Source organism: Muscardinus avellanarius (assembly GCF_963383645.1).
Source record: "Muscardinus avellanarius genome assembly, chromosome: 8".
In the NCBI taxonomy this organism is placed as follows: domain Eukaryota; kingdom Metazoa; phylum Chordata; class Mammalia; order Rodentia; family Gliridae; genus Muscardinus; species Muscardinus avellanarius.
The window spans coordinates 19,666,820-19,690,020 of record NC_137794.1 but is presented as its reverse complement, the minus strand read 5'-3'; the positions used below and the strand labels follow the sequence as shown (position 1 = coordinate 19,690,020).

Sequence of the window (23,201 nt, the reverse complement as noted above, 5' to 3'; positions counted from 1 at the left end):
CAACCGATTAGAACACATGAAGAACGGAATCTTGTTCTTAGAAGATTATCATTCCAAAAATAAATGCATAGTTTCTAATCTAGAAAAAAATATCTGACAGTAGGAATCTGACATTGAAGAAATATGGGCCCATTTTAAGAGAGCTAACCTAAGAATAATTGGAATAGAGGAGGGAAAAGAAAGTGAAACCAAAGGGATCAACAATCTCTTCAAGGAAGTAATAGCAGAAAATTTTCCAAACATAGAGCAAGAGGTTGATACACAGGTCCAGGAAACTTATAGAACTCCCTTTAGACAGGATCGGAGAAGAGGATCCCCACGCCACATAATTGTCAAAATGACCAATGTGGAAGCCAAGCAGAGAATCTTAAAGGCAACAAAAACAAAGGGCCAAGTGACATTCAGAGGCAAACCACTTAGAATCACTCCAGATTTCCCAAACCAAGTCATGAGAGCCAGAAGGGCTTGGAGTAACATATTCCAAACTCTGAAAGAAAACAACTTCCAGCCAAAAATTTCCTACCCAGCAAAACTTTCTATCAAATTAGATGGAGAAATAAGAAGCTTCCATGACAAACAGAAACTGAAGGAATTTATGTCTTCAAAACCAGCACTAGAGAAAATACTCAAAGAGATTAACTACAAAGAAGAAATAGGTAACACACACCAGAACCAGAGAAACAAGATTTTCCATCCAACAGACAACTAAGATTGGTTATCTGTGGAGATTCATTATTTATTTTAGTCTTTTACCTATCTCTAAATTGTATTGTTTGCTTTTATTGTTGTTAATTTTTAGGATTTCTAGTTGGAATATTAATATACCTTAAGATATAGCATTTGGAAATATTTTATCCCATTCTATTAGTAACTTTTAACTCTGTTTACATTGTCTTTGTATATACAATATTTTTTTTTTTTTTTAGGGAGTTTGCATACTCTTCTGTTGCCTGTGCCATTGAAATCATATCCAAGAAATCACTGCCAATTTCAGTGTTGTGAGGTTCTATGACCCAGATTTTCTCCTAAAAGTTTATAGTCTTAAGATTTATATTTAGGTCTTTTATCTATTTTGAGTTAATATTTGTATATGGGATTAGGTAAGGGTCCAATTTTATTCTTTTCCATGTAAGTATTATTCTTCAACAATATTTAGTTAAAAGATTAATATTTCTACTACCAAATGTTCGTGGAAACATTGTCAAAAATAACTTGACAATATAGGGAAGAATTTAGCTCTAGGCTTGTATTTAACTCCAATGGTTTATATATCTGCCTTTAGAACAGTACTACACTGTTTCAATTATTGTAGCTTTATATGGTTTGAAATCAGAAAATATATATCTTCTAGCTTTGTTCTTTTTCAAGATCGTTTTGGGTATCTAGAGTCCATATTCCATATTAGGATAGATTTTTTTTCCTGAAAAATAAATATATAAATACATGATAGTTTCACCTAAAAAAATAGAAAAAAATATTCTCTGGTAAGAAAGAAAGCAAAAAGAAATATTGAAATGTTATCTTTAAGTCATCAAAAGCTTGGTATCAGACAAATGAAACTGTTATGTGAAATTATCATTTTTAATTTTGGATAAATTGCTATAATACTAGATGTTAATCACTAAGCCAAGCATGGGAAGGAGGGATGGGGAGGGAATGGGGTGGGAATTGTGTGGGGGCTGACTGGGTGATGTGTGCATGTATGTCTACAAAAGTTTGTATCCCACTATGATGTATGAATACAGTGCACCAATAAAAATAAATAAATACAATAAATAAATAAATAATAGATGCTCAGTAAAATAAATAAATAAATAAATAAATAAAAATAAATAAAAGCAATAAATAAAAATAAATAAAAGCTTTTTTCCTTCTCTTCAATCCATATCTTTTTCATTTTTTTCTTTGTTTTGTATTAAACCCACTTTATATCACTACAAAACACTACATTGGTTACTGAAATCCTACTACATATTCACTATCTCTAATCTCTACCATATATTATCTACCAAACTCTCATTATATTTGATCCTATCTGCTACTTTATCAAATCTTGCATTTACTACTCCATCAACTTCCTCCTCACTCAACCTAAATCACTGAATGCACACAACTTCCCCTTGTTTATAGCTGCACTGTGAGGGAAAGCTATCAAAAGCAACAAAGATACAAACTTAAGAAACCTGAAATGATGAGGAGGAAGAGCAAGGAATCAATGAGCTCCCACAATCCCACAATAAAAGAACTCAACAACATAGAATTGTAGAGATCACCAGAAGGACAAATAAAAATTTTAAAAATAAAAATGATACAGGCAGGATTTTTTAAAAGAATTGTGAAGAAGCTGAAATAAATAAAGAGCCAAATAAACAAAAAAATATGATGCCCTGAACAGGAATCAGAATGTAGCTCTGAAGATCTGAAGGATGCAATCAGTGAATTGAAGGCATCAATACAAACTATAAACAATATATTAAGCCAGATGGAAGATAGAGTTTCACTCTTAGAAGATGACCACTTAATAAATGAACATATAGTATATAATTTAAAAAAGTTTAATAGCATGATTAGCCATCAAAGAGATATAGTCCCATCTTAAGAGAGATAACCTAAGAATAATGGGCATAGAAGAGGGAATAGAAGGTGAAACCAAAGGGATCAGCAATCTTCAAAAATTAATATTAGAAAAAATTTCAAATATAGAAAAATAAGTGGGTATACAGTACAAAAAACTTATAAAATCCCCTTTAGACAAGATCAGAGAAAAGGGTCGCCAAAGCACATAATAGTCAAACTGACAAGAAGCCAAAGAAAAAAATTTAAAGGCAACAAAAGCAAAAGGCCAAGTGAAATTCAGAGGTAAACCAATTATAATCATTCCTGACTCCCCAAACCAAGTAAAAAAAAGCAAGGAGGACCTGGAACAACATATTCCAAACTCTGAAAACAAAATACTTTCAACTAAAAATTTTCAACCATTATAAATATCTCTCAAATTGACATGGAAATAAAAATCTTCCATGACAAACAGAAGCTGAAAGAATTTATGTCTTCCAAACCAGCACTACAGAAAATACTCAAAGAGATTAAGTCTAAAGAAAAAGTAAGCAATATATATCAGATCCAGAGAAACAATAATTTACATCAAACAAATAACACGACAAAGAAAAGCAATACCTTAAACAGAAGTTAAAACCTGAAATGTTAGGAATTAAAAATCATCTCTCAATAATGGGGCTGAACATAAATGATCTCAACTCTCCAATGAATAGACCAGTCCTGGGTTACAACTTGAGCACTAGCAAAGTTAAAAATCGTGACATACTATCCTGAATTTTTTCAGACCATAATGGACTAAAACCAGAAATCACTATAAGAAGACCCTGAGTAGCCACATGAACATGTGGAGACTGAACACAGAACTTCTAATAAGGAATGGGTCATTGAAGAAGTAAGGAATGAAATTAAGAAATTTCTAGAAACAAATGAAAATAGAGACACAACATATCAAAACCTCTGGAACACCTAGAAGGCAGTATTAAGAGTAAAATTCATAGCACTGAATGACCAGATAAGAAGAACAAAAAAATCACCAAATCAATAACCTAATGACACACCTCAAAAACTTAAAAAACAGGAACAATCTAACCCCAAAGCCAGTAGAAAATAGGAAAATATTAAAGTCAGATCAGAAATGAATGAAGTACATAATAAATTAATAATTCAGAGAATCAACAAAAATCTAAAGCTGGTTTCTTGAATAAAATAATTATAATGAATAAACCATTAGCCAACCAAACCAAAAGAGAAAAACAATTTAAATTACTAAAATAAAACATAAAAAAGAACATACCACTCACAGTGTGGAAATCCAGAGGATTATCAGAAACTACTTTGCAAAACTATATTCCAACAAAATGGAAAACCTAGAAAAAATTGACATTCTAGACACATAAGTCTTTCCTAAACTGAACCAAAAAAATTAAGGGCAGAAAAATTGCAAGAATTCTCCTTAAAAATAGGAACAAAACAAGGATGTTCACTATCACCACTTTTTTTCAATATAGTACTTGAAACTCTAGCCAGAGCAATAAGGCAAGAGAATGAAATTATAGACGTACAAATAAGAAAAGTAGAACTATAATTATCACTTTTTGCAGATGATATGATAAAATACTTAGAATATCCAACAAACTCAATCAAACAGATTATAGAACTGAACAACAAATTCAGAAAAGTATCTGCATAAATAGAAACTTCACAAAAGAAGAAATTCAAATGGTCAGTAAATTCTAATGTTCAACATCATTAGCAATCAGAGTCATGCAAATCAAAACTATCCTGAGATTTTACCTAACTACAACCACAATGGCAATCATTAAAAATACAAACAACAACAAAAGCTGAGGCAGATGTGGAGAAGTGAGAATACTAATGCATTGTTGGTGGTATTGCAAATTAGTGCAAATATTTTGGAAAACAGTTTGGAGGATCTTCTGAAGAATGATAACAAACCTACCATATGATCCAGCAATAACACTTTAGTTGTCTACCCAAAAGAATGGAAACCAAACTACCAAACTAATTCATGTGCATATATCTTCATAGTAGCACAATTCACAATTGCCAAACTATGGAACCAGCCAAGATGTGGATCAACAAATAAATGGATTACAAAACTATGGGCAATGTATGCTATGGAATTTAACTCATCCATAAAGAAGAACAAAATTATGTCATTTGCAGAGAAATGGATGAAATTGGAGATCATTATGCTAACTCAGATTAGTCAGTCACAAAAAGTAAAAAAAAAAAATGGATGCTCTTCTTAATATGTGAAAACTAGGGAGAAAAAGGAGTCACAGGAAGAACTCTTAAGTAATAAGAAGAAACAATAAATGAGAAAATTAGAAGGCCTTACTGAGGGAGATAAAATGAAGGAAAAGAAATATTCTCTAATGTACACAAAGTACATTCATAAATATAACAAAATCAATCACTAAGCCAAATAGAGAAAAATGCAGGGAGAAGAAATGGAGTGGAAATTCGGGAAGGGCTAAATGAGTGGTATGTGCATGTATGCCTCTACTATCTTGTTCCCCATTAAGATGTATGACTACAATGTACCAATATAAAATTTAAAAAAATTATATGAGATTTTTATAAATATAAAACTTTTATATAGATAACTAAATTCATTTTTCTGTATGTTTATATATTGTTAAATAAATACCTTCAATTTTAAACCAAGAGCCCTAGTATCATTCCTATATGAAAGATTAATAATCTTACCCTGCATAATAATATGATTTTTATGTTTTCTTAAAGTTTTTGAAAGAGCAAAACATATTTATAAACACAATTAAGCCGGGCTTAGTGGCACACACTTAACGGAGGCAAGAGGATCGCACATGTTCGAAGCCAGCCTCACTGGCTTATGAGACTCTGTTTCCAAATAAAATATAAAAAATAGGTCTGGAAGTGTAGCCCTGAGGTACAAGGGTGACATCCCCAGTACCACCAAAAAAAAAAAAAACCCCACAATAATTATGTTTCCATTATGATTGTAAGAAATGCATTTTCTTCTTTTGTGAAGAGAAGCAGATGATTAAATGCAAAATAAAAATAAAATTTTCCCTCAAAAAAACAAAAAAAAATTGAATTCTGATGTGTACATTCATTTACACATAAATGAACAATTGCTATGGACAGTTTAAACAATATCTCACATATTTCACAATTCCATAGAGACATATAATTAAAAACTTAGAGTTTATTAATCTCAGAAGTATGAAAACAAAAGTATTGTGCATTAAGTAGATTAATCGCTTTATTTGACCAACAGAAACAAAAATCTTCTCATGAGTATTTCTCCCTTTTTCTAAATTGAATCTGTCAAATGAACAATCTTATTCATGTCAATATTTCCCCAGAGTGGTCAATGCAATTTTAGATTATCCTTTGAGAAATTATGCCAATTAAATAGCTGTGTTCATGAATTGTAATAGAAAGAAAGGAATGTGTGGTGTTAAGTTGTAAGAGTCTGAGGAGAATCCAAAAAAATTCTCATCAGCCAGAACTTTCACCAGTCATGTCGCCAGAACCATCCAAAAGCCAGTCATTTCCAAGTGTGGGCCCAACAGAAACTATTTATAAAATTTTTAAAAGGTAGCAAGAAAAATGTTGAATAAGGTATTTCTGACTAGAGTGAACATCTGAATTCATTACTCATTTAGCCCATCCAAATGATAAGATCATGAGACCTACACTTATCCACTCCCAATTGACTTTTTCTTATAGACTCACTCACCTTAGAAAGTAATGAAAGAAAGAGGGACTTGGTGATAGATAGTTCACCTGGATTGTCCAAGCTTACATAATAGAGGCTAATTCATACATCTAAATATATACATCTTTGTTTGTTTGAGAAATACACACTAAAGTTTGAGGGCATGAAATGCAATATAATTTCAAATTTCAGAAAGCCAGAATAAGCTTGGAAAGGTGGCATACCCCTATAATTCCAGTACTTGGAGGGCTTGAGACTGTAGGATCACAAGTTCAAGGAGAGCCTCAGCAAGTACTGAGACTCTCATCAACCTAGTGAGACCTTGTTTTTTTAAAAAAAATTATATATATATATATATATATATATATATATATATATATATATATATGTATATGTGGTGGCTGGGGGTGTAGCTCAGATGTTCAGATGTAGAATGTCCCTGCCCAGAACCACAAACAATAAAATAATAAATAAACATATAAATAAGATTCATAAAATACTAATATTAATTTTACATGCACTTTTGTAATTTTGAAATATTTTATAACTGTTTTTAAACAACTTTATAATTAATGTCCTCTTAATCTAAGAAATCATTAATGTATACAAATACTTGCAAATAAGGACTTTCTGAATCTCAAACTCATACACATACAGACATATATATGTTTATATATGTATATATGTATATATATATATATATATATATATATGTGTGTGTGTGTGTGTGTGTGTGTGTTTGTGTGTGTGTGTGTGTGTGTGTGTGTATATATGCTTTAGTTTCAATTAAAATATTTTAGCTATGAGGCAAGTGTAAATAGCATTTGAATCAAATTCTGGCCATGTCTATAAGATGTTCTTTTTACTGTTGGGCTGATGTTGTTATTTGGTTTTAATTCAAAATAACTATAAAAAGACACATTTTCAGTTTACTCTGGTCCAACAGAGACTGGATTTCTTTTCTTTTTTTTTTTGAATATTTAAAGAAGTTTATTAAAAAGATAGAAATACAGGGAATACGTACAGCTCCATACTAGACTGGCACAGAGGGATGACTCGAATGAGTACACTCAGAGACTGGATTTCTAAAAGCCAACAACCTTTTGATAGATCACCAAAGAATCAAATTATGAAACCAAATACTGAGTCATTGTTTTTACTGATAAAAAGTAACTTATTTACTGTAAACAAACCAAAAATAAAACATAGAAAAATCTGTAGAAATTTTACAAAAAAGATTTATTAAAATTCTATTGCTATTTTACAGTTATTTGTAAAAATAAGAAAAGACAATACCTCACTTTAAGAAATCTATTAAAGAGTTGTAGTTTACTGGAAACAAATTTATCTATGTTAGAAAAATGCATTTGGAATATATTTAGAATACTTTCAATATTATCAAAAGAATAATTTTCAAAAAAATAAAATTATAACCTCAAGAAAATATAAAATAAATATGTATCAAAGATAATTCAATAAATGGTCCAGTAAAATTTTACTAGTAGTTCAAATTACAATTGCAAGGAGAACAAAATTCTGACAACAAAAATGTAATTTTCATTATCTATTTCTGAATACTATGTTATTTCTACAGTATCATTTAATATTTAGAAAATATCTATAAAATGTAATAAAAATAAAATAAAAATTAATTGAAAATATTTGTTTAATAAATGATTACCTATTTTGCTTTTGTAAATCTACATTTGTCTTATAATTTGATGTTTGATTTTAACTAGATGTAGCTCAAGAAAATGATTATAAAATACAAAAATTTTTAATCATTCAAGGAATAAATGATTTTAAATCATATACAATAACTTGTAGCTGGGTGTGGTGGCGTATGCTTATAATTTTAGCATTTGGGAGGCTGAGACTGGAGACTTGGGGTTCGGGGACAGCCTCAGCTACTTAGTGAGGCTCTTAACAACTTAGTGAGATATTTTTCAAAATAAAGAATAAAAAATAGGGCAAGGGGTGGGGTCTAGCTCGGAGGTCAAATGCCCCTGGGTTTCATCCCCAATCTTGGAAAAAAATAAAGAATAACTTGACATTTTAATTTGAATAAGTTGCAATATTTTACTATATGATGGGAAGTGAGAAAACTCTTATTTCTTACTTTTTGTAGATTTCTGCAAGTGAGTACAGTTGTTTGAATGAAGATAGCCAGGAATATTGGCATCTTTGTGTTCTCAAATGGACTGCCAAAATGTATCTGGAAAATACAACTAAACATCAAGAAAATGTGAGCCAAAATGAAGTTTTCAATGATCAGATTAACAGATCAAGGTACTTATGCATTGTTTAAGCAAAGAGTATCTCTAAACTTTAAAAATGCTAATAAAGATTTAATTTTTTGTTTTATTTTATTTTTTATTGGTTCATTGTTATCATGCATCTTAATGAGGTACGGTGTGGTAGAGGCATAAATGCATGCATAACTCCTTTAACTCTTACCCAGTTCCCACCCTATTCCATTCCCCTTTCCCTCTCATGTTTGGCTTAGTAATTGACTAATATGTTTGTGAATGTACATAATTTCTGAATCATTTTTATTTTTACAACATAATTGTTTTGCTTACCATTTTTGGAATATACATATAAATGTATATGTATACATACATATACATTATACATACAAATATACATACAATATACATACAATATACATACAAACGTATATGTAAATATACATTTACATATTTATACATAATTACAAATATATTGTTACATTAAAGATATATTTTGTGCACAACAAAGAAAGGAAAGAGGGAGTAGATCCATACAAGTGAAACTTTTCTAAATCACTCTAGAATTAAGCTAGTAAAAATCTGTGGCATATTCTGAAATGTGAAGATAAAACAATTTTATTAAAGTAATTTTAGAAAGAATTATAAGAACCTAAAATCAATTGGTGCAATATGTCTTAGCAATAGAATTGAAGAAGTCACAAAACATGATAATTTATTTGATGAAGAAAATAAACCCTGCAAGTTCCATATTGTTCTATGATAAAAACATCCAAAAAGTAAAGTTTGGAAAAGTTTCACAATCTGATAAAGTATTTACATTAGGATATAAAAAAGCTAAGTTAAAATTATTATAGATACTGATGAAGCAATGGAAATTTAAACAAAAACATAAATATAACACTTTCCACCCACAATTTTGGTGCTATTAAATAAGATAGATTAAAAACAAATATTAATTCTTGCAAAGATATGGAGAAATTTGACTTTCATGCACTTCTGGTAAGACTGTAAAATTATGGAATGTATTGGAAATAGTCTGCCAGTGTCTCAAAAGTTTACTTGTAGAATAGTAAATGACTCAGTAATTCCACTTTTTATTTACTTAGGAAAATAACAAAAAATCATGGACATGAATTTTTCAGTTTTACTCAAAATAGACAAATAAATGGAACAATCAACTGTCCATAAAATTATGGAATAAACGCCAAGCATGGTGCCGCACACTTGTAATCTCTGTGCTTGGGAGGCAGAGACAGGAAGATTGTGCAGGTTCGAAGCCAGCCTCGCTAGCTTAAGAGACCCTGTTTCAAAATTAAAAAAAATATAAAAAAAAATAAGTCTGGGAGGGTAGCCCAGAGGTAGAAGGGTTTCCATGAACCCCAGTACCACCAAAAATAAAAAAATAAAAAAATATGGAATAAATAAATACAATTAATTTTGAGTAATTCCTAGAAAGAAATGAATTACTGATACATGCCACAACATAGATTAATCTTGAAAGGATTTATATAAGGGAAAAGTCAGTAAAAAGTATATATATATATATATATATATATATATATATATATATATATGTGTGTGTGTGTGTGTGTGTGTGTGTGTGTATATGTATATATACATATATATGTATATATGTATATATATGTATATATGTATATATGTATATATATGTATATATATACATATATATGTATATATGTATATATATGTATACATATATATACATGTATATGTATATATACATGTATATATATATTTGGTATATTATATATATTATATATATAATTTATAATTTATAATATATAGTATTGTATATATATTATTGGTATACTATTGGTGTGTGTATATATATATATATATATATATATATATATACCAATAAATATTCTTAATGAAACAATAATTTTCAGGATCTTTTTATTTTTTTAAGAAATAATCATTTATTTTGTGATATAATAGTACTTTTTCATGATTCTGTATTTGCTTATAGTAATATTTTATTGATATCTAGAAAATCTTGACAATTTGCAGCAAAAAATATCAGCACTTTTGACTTATTAGTGTCTCAAAATCAGTACCAACAATGAATCCCAGCAAAGTTTTTAGGTTTAAGTACTTTTTATAAAATTAATGTTCTTTATGTTAACTTTTAAAATGTGATATTAGCTTCTATAATTTCAAAAGACACATTCTAATACAGAATCTTAGAATGAATAAAATATACTCAAGTTCTCTGTAATAAAAACTTTCTATATAATAATTCAAAATGAGGAGAAATTACGTGTACTCTAAATAGAAGAACATATTATCCATGTTCATATGCATTATGTCTTCAGTTGAACCAGAAAAATATTATAGGTTATTGTAGAGCTTAGCAATCTTATTCTAAAATCTATCCAAATGTCATATAAATTGCTAAGTCATTTTGGATAAGGAAGAATAGCAGGGTAAAACTTCATATTCCATCTGGTACAAGAGACTATAAAACCAATGTGGAGACTTTGTAAGAGCCACCAATGGTACAACCTAGCGGTCTGAGAAGACATATCACTTCAGATCTTAATATATAAGAAATTTGATCATAATTTGATGTGAATGCACAGGGGATTTAGTAATTGTTAGAGTTATGAGTTGTATATGAGACAAAATGCAACTGGATTTCATCTTTGGACTTTGAATAGAAACAGATCCAAGATGTGTTTAGAGAACTGAAAAAGTCAAAATTTTTATCTAACAGAAAAAGTGATTATGTTGCACAACTGTGATCACAGTACTTGGGAGGCTGAAACAAAAGGATCACAGGTTTGAGGACAACTTCAGAAAATAGTGAGACTCTCATCAACCTAGTGAGATCCTGTTTCAAAACAAACATACTGATAAGTCAGGTCCCTCCCCCATGTGAATTCAAGGAGGGGGCAGAAGACTAAACCCTGGAGGCTGAGAGTCCACTCCACAGATTACAGATATTGGGAGAGGAGCAGCATTCCTGCACTTATTCCCAGCCCCAAAGTACCGGCTTAAAAGGACTACTTCCACCCTGGAACCCAGATGACTCCAATAATGCCCTAGGACTGGGCCCTTTCCCATGGCTGGTGGACCAATCCTGAAGGGTGCTGAATAAAACAGATCGCTGGATAATTGTCTCCTTTATAATTTTTGCCTCTATCAGAACCTTTAATCTGGTGCCAACCCTGGAACGATTATTTTTTATTTTATTTTATTTTATTTTTTTATATATTTTTTACTTTATTATTAATTTTTTAAACTTCCCATTGTCAACGCTGCAGCATGCTCTGCACAGGTGCAGCCGAAAACTCCACCTACCTGTCCACTATTACTCCCTGGCCGCAGCGAACACCTTCCCTGCTAGCTGCTAGCTGCCCTGCTGTTGACTGCTGCCCTGAGGCCGCCAGTGCCAACTACCTTGCATCTGCCCCAAAACTGAAAATTGCTTGCCTCTGCTCCATCTGCCATCTGCCTCTGTCCCCGGCTCCCCACTGTTAAGTTGAAAATAGGGTTAGGGGGTTTAGGAGGGAGGCAAAAACACCAACCGGGTTATCAGAGACTGCTGTTTTATTTGGACCCGGCACTCTCCGGAGTCAGCCAGCCATGGGGGAAGGGACCGACGGGACACCCAACTGGAGAGCTATGCAGTCCTGATCAGCTGGTTGAGTCACGTGGCAGATCAGAAGCACTGATATTTTATTCTCTCGCGACATCCCGAGTCTTTTGGAGTCTCCAAAATGTTTGGAGTCTCGAGGTACCTGGAGTCTTGCGATATCTCCACTTCTGGCTTCCGCTTCCTGTTCCTCTGTGAGATCACATGGAGGAGGGACCCAACTTATCACCCACAAGCCCCAGCCCTGCCCTGCTCCGTGCCCCTGCTTTCACTTGCTGCTGCCGCAGCTCCTGTCTGCCCACTCTGAGCCAGGCTCTCCACAGCCCAGACTTGGCGCCAGCCACAGGCCCTTCCACCCATCCGAGCCAAGCTTGAGGGTGCACACGCCATGTGGCCCAGCTTCAGCATCTGCTGGGGGTGCCTTGCAGTCATTTTATTTCCATGCCACAGGCCCAGCAGCCACACCACCCATGCACAACAATTTTAATTTTGCCCAGTGGCCATTTTAATCCCACACCGCCCGTCCAGCAGCTGTGCCATTTGGCCTGGCACCACTGCACCCCCATCAGTTTCTCAGCGCTTCTGCCGCAGCCGGCACTAGATGGCAACACTTCACTTCGGTAAGCTTCTTCCCCTTCCCTGGGCCAGTGGGTCCTGGCTTCTTGCCTCTCTCAGACTTGGGCTCACAGCTGTTAAAAATCCAAATGTTTGGTATCCATTGTCCCCTGGGGCAGCTCGGCTGCCCTCTGGTCATGTAAACAGAGTGGAGATGTCCTTCTCAACCACAACCCCCTGTTTCCGGATGTTAGACAGGATTTTCAGGGACACCTGTCTCCTGTGTTTTGTTCTAGCCTGCTGACCAACCCTTCAAGATCGACTCCCAGACCCCACTAGGTCATGTCCTGGTTAATCTCCAAACTCTGGGTTTATCTGGGAAATTGTGTCCAAGTGGGTAATGTTTTTCTGCACAAGATCTGGCCTACTTATGAGCTGGGTAATGGTTTATGATGGCTGGAATTTGGTACTTTAAATATTAGAATGTTGACTGGTCTCAGTAACTTTTGCAAACAGTCTCATAAATGGTCTGAAGTTTTTTACATACAGGCTTTTCTTTGCAAGGGTTCCTGGCTTTCCCTTTCCACCCCTGCTCTACTGCCCATGCCATGCTGGCTGGGGATTTCCTCAGTCACAGTTGCCATCTTGGTCGCCATGTGGTAGTTCACAGGCACCACCTGGTGGTCTTTCTGGTTCATAGGCCTGCAATTCTGCTGACTCACAATCATCATTTTTAGTGACATGTGGATGCTGGAGTCTGGTCCGGCTGAGTTACAGGCCCCATTTTCTGAAGACCTTGACCCATAAGATCTTCCCTCACCACCATGGCACCATCTTGTTCTGGGCAGCCTCCCACTCTAACACACTCCTCCCCCCCCACCTTCCTCTCTCAAGGGACCAACCCTTACCTCCCCCTTACATACCCCTGTAGGTCACCTTAACCATTCCAGAGATCTCCCTTCTCTCTTGACCCTGCTTCATGAGGTGGCTGGTACAGAAGGTATAGTTCACATCCATGTTTCTTTTTCCCTCCCTGACATTGCTCAGGTTGAAAAGAAACTGGGTTCTTTTCTGCCAATCCATCTAGTTTTATTAAAGAATTTCAACATATTGTGCAAGCATATAATTTAACTTGGTGGGTTCATTATATTTTAACTTCTGCTTTAACTCCAGATGAACTTGATCATATTGTAAAGGCTGACCAAGAGCAGGATGACCAGGCTCAGCTAACCAACCCACAGCTTCCTACTGGAGCAGCTACAGTTCTTTCTGAGGACCCTCACTGGAATTATTAAAGATAGGTGTGAGGGAATAAAAAACAGAAATCACATGATACTATGCCTTCTTAATGGCATGTGAGATGCCTCCCACAAAGTGGTCAATTATGATAAGCTGAAGGTCTGGATGAAAACTCAGCTCTTTTTCTTAATCTCCTGCAGGAGGCTTTTACCCTCTGTACCCGCTTAGGTCCATCTTCTGAGACAGGCTCTGTAGTATTAGCAACTCATTTTATTAAGAAATTAGCCCCTGATATTCTGAGAAAATTTAAAAAGGCTGAGGATGGTCCTCAAACCCCTATCTGAGATTTGGTAACCATGGCATTTAAAGTTTGTAATTCCAGAGATGAACAGGCAGAAGTGAAGCATATGCTTCGACTTTGCCAGAAGCCAGATTTGCAAGCCCTAACCCTGATAGCTTCCCTGAGGCCAGTGGAGGAGGCTCAGCCCTCAGGGCAACGAGTGCCACCTAGGGTTGTAGGACAGCAACAACAACCACCTCCAGGAGCCTGTTTAAAGTGTGGACTTACTGGCCACTGGGCACATAGTTGTCCCCAGCTGTGTCCACCAACCAGACTGCCTGGCGTGTGGCCAGGAAGGACACTGGAAAAGTGAGTGCCCTTGGAAAAGTGGTGAGCACCAGGTGCCTCAACATAGGGGGGATCACCTTTCCAGACCAGGCTCTGTAGTTGATCCTACTCAGCCTGGCCAAAGTCTGAGGGCTCCTGGATCCTTCAACCTCCATCCTCATTGCCACCCCAAGGTAATTCTACAGGTAGTGGGTAAGCCAATCTCCTTTTTGGTTGCCTGCTCAGTCCTTCCATTCTAGTATTCCTTTTCTGATCTCAGTACAGGGGACTGACGACAAGCTCTCCTGTCCATGCACTACAGGTCCTCTTTTACTGGACAAAATTGCTCTGCCTGATGCTCAGGCCAAGTCTTTAAAGGGCTCCCCTATACAGCCTCATGACAAATTCTCTTATACATTGTTGGGGCCAACTAAGCTTCATTTTTCTCAGCATAATTCTCTTTAATTTTTTTTTTATTTTAGCAGGTCCACTCATTTAGATAGTAAGGTGTTCTCCCTCTCCAGATGCCAGACAGCCATAGTATTAAACTCTCTAAAATTGGTTACTGATGCTGCTGACCCAATAACATGTTTTCTCAGAATAAATACTGCTATCATATTAATAAATCTAGTGACAGTCTACCTCATATCTGAAAGGGCTCCATCTCTGCTGGGCTCCATCTCTTCCAGGAAAGGGCCAATAGCTGTTGAGCTCCTGCCCAAACTGGGACCCGCTCTCACAATTTGCCTTTTCTTTTAAAATCTCCTCATCTGTTAAAGTCACCTAGAATACACATAATCAAGCTGTCCAGGGTAACCTCTGACTCCCGCTGCAGCCATAATCCCACCTGCCCACTTCTGGAGAACCCAATCTTTCTCAACCAAGGAATCCCCTACGATGCTCCCTGATAGCAGGAAGTAGCTTAAGACTGGGTCTTGGCCCATTATCACCAAAAGGCTGGTATGATAAGTCAGGTCCCTCACCCATGTGATCTCACAGTGGCGGGGGGAGGGGAGCAGGAGGTGAAACTCTGGAGGCAGAGAGTCAGTTCCGCAGATTACAGATATCGTGAGAGGAGCAGTGTTCCCATGATTAGTCCCACCACCCAAAGTACTGGCTTAAAAGGACTACTTCCACCCTGGAACCCAGATGACTCCAATGGCCGATTCGGACAAGTTCCTTTCCCATGGCTGCCGGACACATCCCAAAGGGCACTGAATAAAACAGAATGCTGGCTGATTGTTTCCTTCATGATTTTTGCCTGTATAGGAACCTTTCACATACAAACAAACATTTGCACTGGAAGTTGAAGTTCAGAGTTAAAATTTCTCTTGGTTTTATCTCCAGTACCAAAAAATTAAAACTAACATATATATACATATATGCTATATATAATAAATGATATATGATATATATTAGGATATACATTATATATTAATATTAAAAGAGGTACAATATATATTATTTTTAAGAAAATGTAGAAAAATGTAGAAATGTAAAAAAATGCGTGTGGATTTGGGATGAAATTTTCTTTTTTTTTTTGGGGGGGGGGGTCTTGGATGGAACCCTGGGGCATTTGACCTCTAAGCTACACCTCCCGCCCTACTTTTTATTCTTTATTTTGAAACCGGGTCTCACTGAGTTGGGGAGGACCTCACTAAGTAGCTGAGGCTGTCTGCAAACTGTTATCCTCTGGTCTCAGCCTCCTGAATGCTGGGATTATAAGTGTGTGCCATCACGCCTGGCTGGGATGAAATTTTTAAACTAAATTCACAAAGTATATATCAAAAGCAGAATGTTCATAGAATTTTCATGACATTAAATGATAGGCTTTGTGTGTAGTTAAATACACTAGTAATAATAATGTTAACAAATAATTGATAAATATCACATCAATATTTTTCTTTTGAAGTGTATTTTATGTGAGTTCAGCTTAAATTGCACAATGTAAATACAGTTTTTCCCACAAGATTGAGAACTACCAAATTTTGCCCTAAAATGATTAAAAGACAGTTTCCGAGTATTTGGGAAATTTTTAGAGTAAAATATGAATAAAATAAAAATAATCCTAACAGGCATATTATAAATTGAGATCATAGGAAAGCTTTTAAGGTCATACTTTCTGTACCAGTTACAGACAAAAGTATTCATTACTCCAACTTTTATTTGAAGCTTCGTATTTATTTCATATTTAATTTATACTGAATTAGTAACTCCTAACTGCTACCAGAATTATAGCAATTTAAAAATATTGATTTATACAATCACCAAGTATTTATTGAAGTTTATCTCAACTGAAAGACATTGTGCAACATTTAGAAATGCAACTTGACACCTGTTCCCAGGTAAATATTACCTAAGTAAATTTATATTCTCTCTAGAAAAAATTTTATATGTTCTATTTTATTTAGAAATCAAAGATCTTTCTAAAATATTGTTATTAATTTCACTTTCTGAACATACAAGTATTATGTGCTATTGCAATGCATTTTTTGGCTTTCTTTCTGAAAACTTCAAACTTGCGTTTTTTATAGGTAATTTTAGAAGCTTCACATTTTGTATGTCATGCTAAATGTAACGCAAACTCTATTTTTCAGTTATAACCAAGATTTTATTTCCAAGTGTAAGATCTCAAAGTCCATGAGAAATCAGGTATAGTTTCAAAACCTATTTCTGTAAAGTCAGAAGATTTGTCTTTTATGAGAATTTACCACATAAATATACTTTAATTGAAGTTTTCTTAAACGTTTCTGAACTAGAAACTCTAAGAACTCCAATAATTTATTATTTCTAAGACTATTGTGGCTCCTGTCATGACATCAGCAACTTTTTATGTGTATGTGATTCTGGGGATTGAAACCTGATGTGTTCTACCACTGAGCTATCCCACCAAGACCATTTTTTTTTTTTTTTTTTTTTTTTTTTGGTGGTACTGGGGTTCCTGGAAACCCTTCTACCTTCGGTCTACACTCCAAGACCTATTTTTATATTTTCATTTGGAAACAAAGTCTCTTAAGCCAGCATGGCTGGCTTGGAACCAGTGCAATCCTCCTGTCTCTGCCTCCCATGCGCCACCACACCCGGCCATTTTTTTTTTTAAACAGGTTTTTGGCCGGGCGGTGGCGCAGGCTTGTTATCCCCTGGCTTGGGAGGCAGAGACAGGCAGATTGCGCAGGTTCCAAGCCATATGCGCTCTCTGCCTTAGAAGACCCTGTTTCCAAATAAAAATGTAAAAATAGGTCTGGAAGTATAGCCTGGAGGTAGAAGGGCTTCCAGGAACCCAAGTACCACCAAACAAAAACAAAAACAAAAACAAACAAACAAACAAAAAAACAGGTTTTTGCTAGGTTGCTGAGTGTCTCACTATGTTGATGAGGGTGATTTGGAACCTGTGATCCTCCTATTTCAGTCTCCCAAATAATGGGATAACAGTAATGTGTCACCACACCCAACTAACTTTTTCTTATTAATAAGTTGATTTGTTTCTGTTTCTATTTCATTTAGGCTATACCATGTAAATTTTTCTACATACCAAGAAAAAGTTTTATGTGCTTATATTTCCTCCCCCTGCCTCTGAAAACATAAAAGTAGAGAAAAAAAATGGAAACCAGATTCCCTATAAAAGTGAATTACTGTATATGTGTCTGCATATGTGTGTCTCTGTGTGTATGCTTTTGTATAGTCTTGATTATACTAAGTCATCTTTTATCTATTGGCTGAGTACTTTGGTGTATTAGATTTGCATGCACTGATTTATTTTTCCTTTTTATTATGCCCTGGAAAACCAAATAACCTTGCTTCCTTAAATTTTACTATAAGATGATATAAAGGTCACTACTTAAGTCATTTAACCACATTAAAAACAGATATCATTCTGTCATCTGTATGAATGCCAAGATTAATTACAATAAGCATTTTTGTATAATTAATTTTCAACTGTTGTATGAGTTGAAGCTGAGCTCATATATACACAATTATCTCCCATATTTTTTCAGTTGTGTGCAAACCAGTACATAAGTTATGCATTTAAATCAAGGTTTCCCTAGATTATAGCATCACGTTCTATGGCTTTTCATAAATAAATTTCCTATCTCAAACAATAAAAGGTTTTTATGTAAGTTATATGATTTTGTGCTGCCTGGGACTGATTTTTATTTTACTTCATAATATCTAAATAGCATTTTATAGGTCTAACCTTTTTACATTGCTTTTCAAATTATCTTTAAAACTTTGAATTTCATGAAGCTGTTTATGTAGTGCTTATAAGATGACCTTTCTCTTGAAAATATCTCACAATTTTAAAATGCATTTAATGATTACTTTGTCAAACAGTATTGATGGAACATCAACTGTATATAAGATATATGAAATACCATCTTAGAATTTAAGGTGACAAGTAATGTCAGTATTTTTTCTTTAGAATAAATTTGTTCATTAAATTTTAAATGACAAAATCTCTTAATCACATCTAAAAAATCATATTTTCAAATTATAGACTCATCTAATAGATTCTTCTTTTCTTTTTTCATAGTATATTTCAAATTTAAATACAATTCTGAATCTTTATGTAATAAAATTAGTAATATTTATGATGTCTATTAGTCAATTCAATTAATTTTATCAAAGTGAAAAAGTTATTTGAGGTTCTTTTTTTTCTTTTTCTTTTCTTTTTTTTTCTTTTTTTTCTTTTATTTTTATTTATTTATTTTTTTTTTGTGATACCGGGGTTCTTTGAAGCCCTTCTACCTCCGGGCTACACTCCCAGACCTATTTTATACTTTTTTTTAAAATTTGGAAACAGGGTCTCTTAAGCCAGCGCAGCTGGCTTTGAACCTGTGCAATCCTCCTGTCTCTGCCTCCCAAGCACCGGGATTACAAGCGTGCACCACAACGCCCGGCGAGTTTATTTAATTTTTAAAAATTATCAATAATATCAGTTGCCGGACGTGGCAGCACACTTGTAATCCTACGCTTGGGCGGGGAGACAGGAGAATCGCACAGGTTTGAAGCCAGTCTCGCTGGCTTAAGAGACCCTGTTTCCAAATATATATATATTAGGTCTGGGAGTGTAGCCCAGAGGTAGAAAGGTTTCCAGGAACCCCACTACCACCAAAATAATAATAATAATAATAATAATAATAATAATAATAAAAATAATCAGTAGAACACTATGATTGTAATAATATTTTATTTATCAACATATTGATGCACTTGTCACTGTGTAGCTTTTGATTTAAAAGCTATTTGTCTTAGCACTGAGTTTCCAAATCCACATATCCAACAGTGTTAAATTGAGCAGTATTGATTACAGTGACAAGATGCTTAACATAATATTACATGGCCAGAAAGAGTGAGTACCTATGTAAATTGGATAAATATATTTTAGGGCAGTCATTTTTAAGGGGAAAGTCAGGATTTGGGGAGACATTTTAGCTACTACTAAAACGATTTCAGATATTTATAATAATTGGCTAGAAGAACAAATATTTAGTAGGTGAGTTGTGAAAAATGAATGTCATAAATTTTCTAAGGACAGACTAATTCTATGCAGAGGAAGTAGTTTCTATAGTTGGCACAATTTTCAAAAGTCTCATTATATATTAGTGTGTATGTAAAATATTTTATAAATATTTAAGCCTAGCCCATCATTTTATTTTACATATTCAGGCAAATTACTTTTATACAACTTTTAATAATTATTAGATTTTTTCAGAAGTGAAACTTCCATGTAAATCAAATAAATATTTCATTTGCTTCAATTTCCTAGAATTTTTAACTAAATTGGAAGTTCACATCATTTTACTTTCTAATTTCTATTTTCTAATATAAAACTATAATCTGCTTTGTAACTGCCACATACATGCTAATTCTTAGATTATTTGGAAATGTTTAACCACTTCCATGTATTCTCTAGTTAATTAATTCATTAGTTATTTTACATAAAAACATAATTTTTGCATTTACCATTTCTTACTATGTTTCAAGCAAGTGGGATAAAACTCGATTTCTACAGGAAAAAACATGATCAGTTCCATGTGTGCTATGAACCAAATTTCTTATAGATATATTTTTGAAACTTCTAAACATTCAAACTGTGTTTTATAGTGTTTGGAGATTTTAGAGACTTAATGATAAGCACCTGATAACTCAGAAACTTTATTTTAGTTATTAATAGTAGTTGTTATAACACTAATTAGGTTATCACCTACAAATACCTTTTTTATGATTCTAAAAATTAAGCCCAGAAGTGTTCTGTAGTGAGCTATATCTTGCTACTTTTTACTTTAGCTTTAATTTGAGAGTAGGTCTTGAGAAGTTTCTGAGGCGAGATTCCAACATGCAATCCTCTTGCTTCAACCTCCCTAGTAAATGAGATTATAAGTATGTACCACTGTGTTCATCTATTACTCTTAATTAAAAAATCTTAGAGTCCTTAAATTTACCTTTGTATGTGAAATATGTCTAATTCTGAAACTTTGGTATTTTTATTTAACCAATATACTTATGAAGATCAATGTAGAAAAAATTTAATATAGTTAATCTGTTTCCTGCTTCTATCATAGAACACCAGATGGTGTTTTATACTGTAAATTCCTAGTGGAAATTTGCACTGGGTATACCATAAACAATAGATGTTTATTTGACTTACCACTGGAGCCTGCGATGTCTAAGACTGATGTACTGCATCTGGTGATGGTCTTGTTATTGCACCATGACATGGCCTAAGCATGAATGAGACAGAAGGCTAGAAGAGTCTACCTTAGAACAAATCTACACTGGAGATAGATTCTCATTTCCAGAATGATGTCATCAGTCCATTAAAGGAGGCAGAACCCTCATGCTAATCATTTCTTAAAGATCCACCTCATCATGGCAATTCAATTTCATTTTCTTTTTTCTTTCCGTTTTTTTTTTTTTTTTTGTGGTACTGGGAATGGGGCCCAGGGGAACTCTACCTCTGAGCTACAGCCCCACCCCTATTTTCTTAGTATTTATTTATTTATTTATTTGGTGTTGATACTGGGGGTGGAACCCAGGGACATTCTACCTCCAGGCTATACTCCCAGACCTATTTTCTATTTTATTTGGATACAGGGTCTCACTAAGTTGCTGAGAGCCTAAGTAAGTAGCTGAGGCTGGCTTTGAACCTGTGCAATCTTCCTGTCTCAGCTTCCCAAGCGCAGGGATTACAAGTGTGTGCCACCAGGCCCAGCATGGCAATTCAATTTCAACATGAGTTCTGGAGAAGCTATTCAAGAGTTTAATTAAAAAGTTATTCAAAAGTTATTAATCTTTAATAAATGATTAGCATGTATCAGTATATCTTCATGCTATTTGCATGAGATAAAATGTCCATTTAAAGAAGGTATTTTGGTTTTGGACTTTTAAATACTTGTTTTTATTTATTTTTTGTTCCTATGGAATGATTTTACTATGGTTTAAACTGATATAGCTGATATACATAAATAGATTATTATCTTATCTTTATGTGTAGGAAAACATGTAATTTGCTACCCCAGTACAAGCACTTTTGAAAGTAAAAGGGCATTATTAAGTAATCCACAAATATCTAAACAGGGCCAGGAACAGACAAACTTAAATGCCATGTGACACTTTTCTCAACTTAATCTAGTTTTTCTTTTTCTCTTTTCAGGGGTTAATAAAGAAAAATAACATGTTTCATAACTTTATTTTTGGTAATTCTGTTGCTGGGATTTTGATAGAGGAAGCAAAGAAGCCGCTAGCCCAGTAATAATTACATCTCACACTCCTCTGTGAAATAGATGTACAGTTGAAAATTTTACAACCGAGGAAACTAGGGCACAAAATATTATTTACCAACAAAATTAGAATAGAATTAGCACTAAGGTTATCTTTCCATTACCTATAATTCCAAATATGTTGCTGCTTGCCTTGAACAGTCATAGCAACCTTTAAAAAATTTTGCTAAGCGGCCAGGTTTATATGACCACAGAAAAAAAAGAATTGAACTAATTGACCTTTAACATTTTGGTTAGCTCCAAACACTTAACATCATATAGATTTATAGGTGTAATGACTTAAGTTCATTGGGCTAACTTACATTAAGAATAACAAGTGAAGTGATTTGGGATTGTTCATCTTCACTCACTGACATTCTATATGGCTCTTAAGTGCTCTTTCAATACTTAATAATGATGCTTGAAAATCACAATAATTTACTTTGGAGCTAATTTTATCACAATAACTTAGATTTTTTTTTACCTCAATGTTTTTTTTTTCAATTTATGTATGTATATATGTAATTAAATATAATATATGGGAATATTATTTAATGTATAACAATATTAAAATTGTATCTCATAATCCATATCACTTAAGGTAGTGCCACAAGAGAGGATCAGGGATATTTGTTCCATATACACTTGAAAACATAAGTGAGTTATTGAAAATCTATGTGTGTGGGCATGTTTGTGTGTCTGTTTACTAAATAAAGGAAAATATTCAAAGGTTTTTTTTCTAACTTAGAAAATCATTATTACTTTGTGGTTAGCCAACATGATTTTTAATAATAAACCTAAAATATTTCAAATATATGCATATGAAATATGTTTATATTTCAAAATTATGTTGAATTATAGACAACAGCACCAAAACACT

The 23,201-nt window shown here is 33.8% G+C and overlaps 1 protein-coding gene across 1 annotated transcript in view; it reads left to right on the top strand.

Moving 5' to 3' along the window:
• Positions 1–12,045, top strand: part of EYS (eyes shut homolog) — a gene marked incomplete at both ends in the record, with an annotated part of 148,606 nt that extends 136,561 nt beyond the window's left edge. Inside the window, 2 exons of the mRNA XM_080700069.1 lie at positions 8,418–8,578; positions 11,829–12,045. Coding sequence (XP_080556195.1) covers positions 8,418–8,578; positions 11,829–12,045 — 378 coding nt within the window. The remainder of the gene's footprint in view (positions 1–8,417; positions 8,579–11,828) is intronic.
• Positions 12,046–23,201: the final 11,156 nt, after the last annotated feature.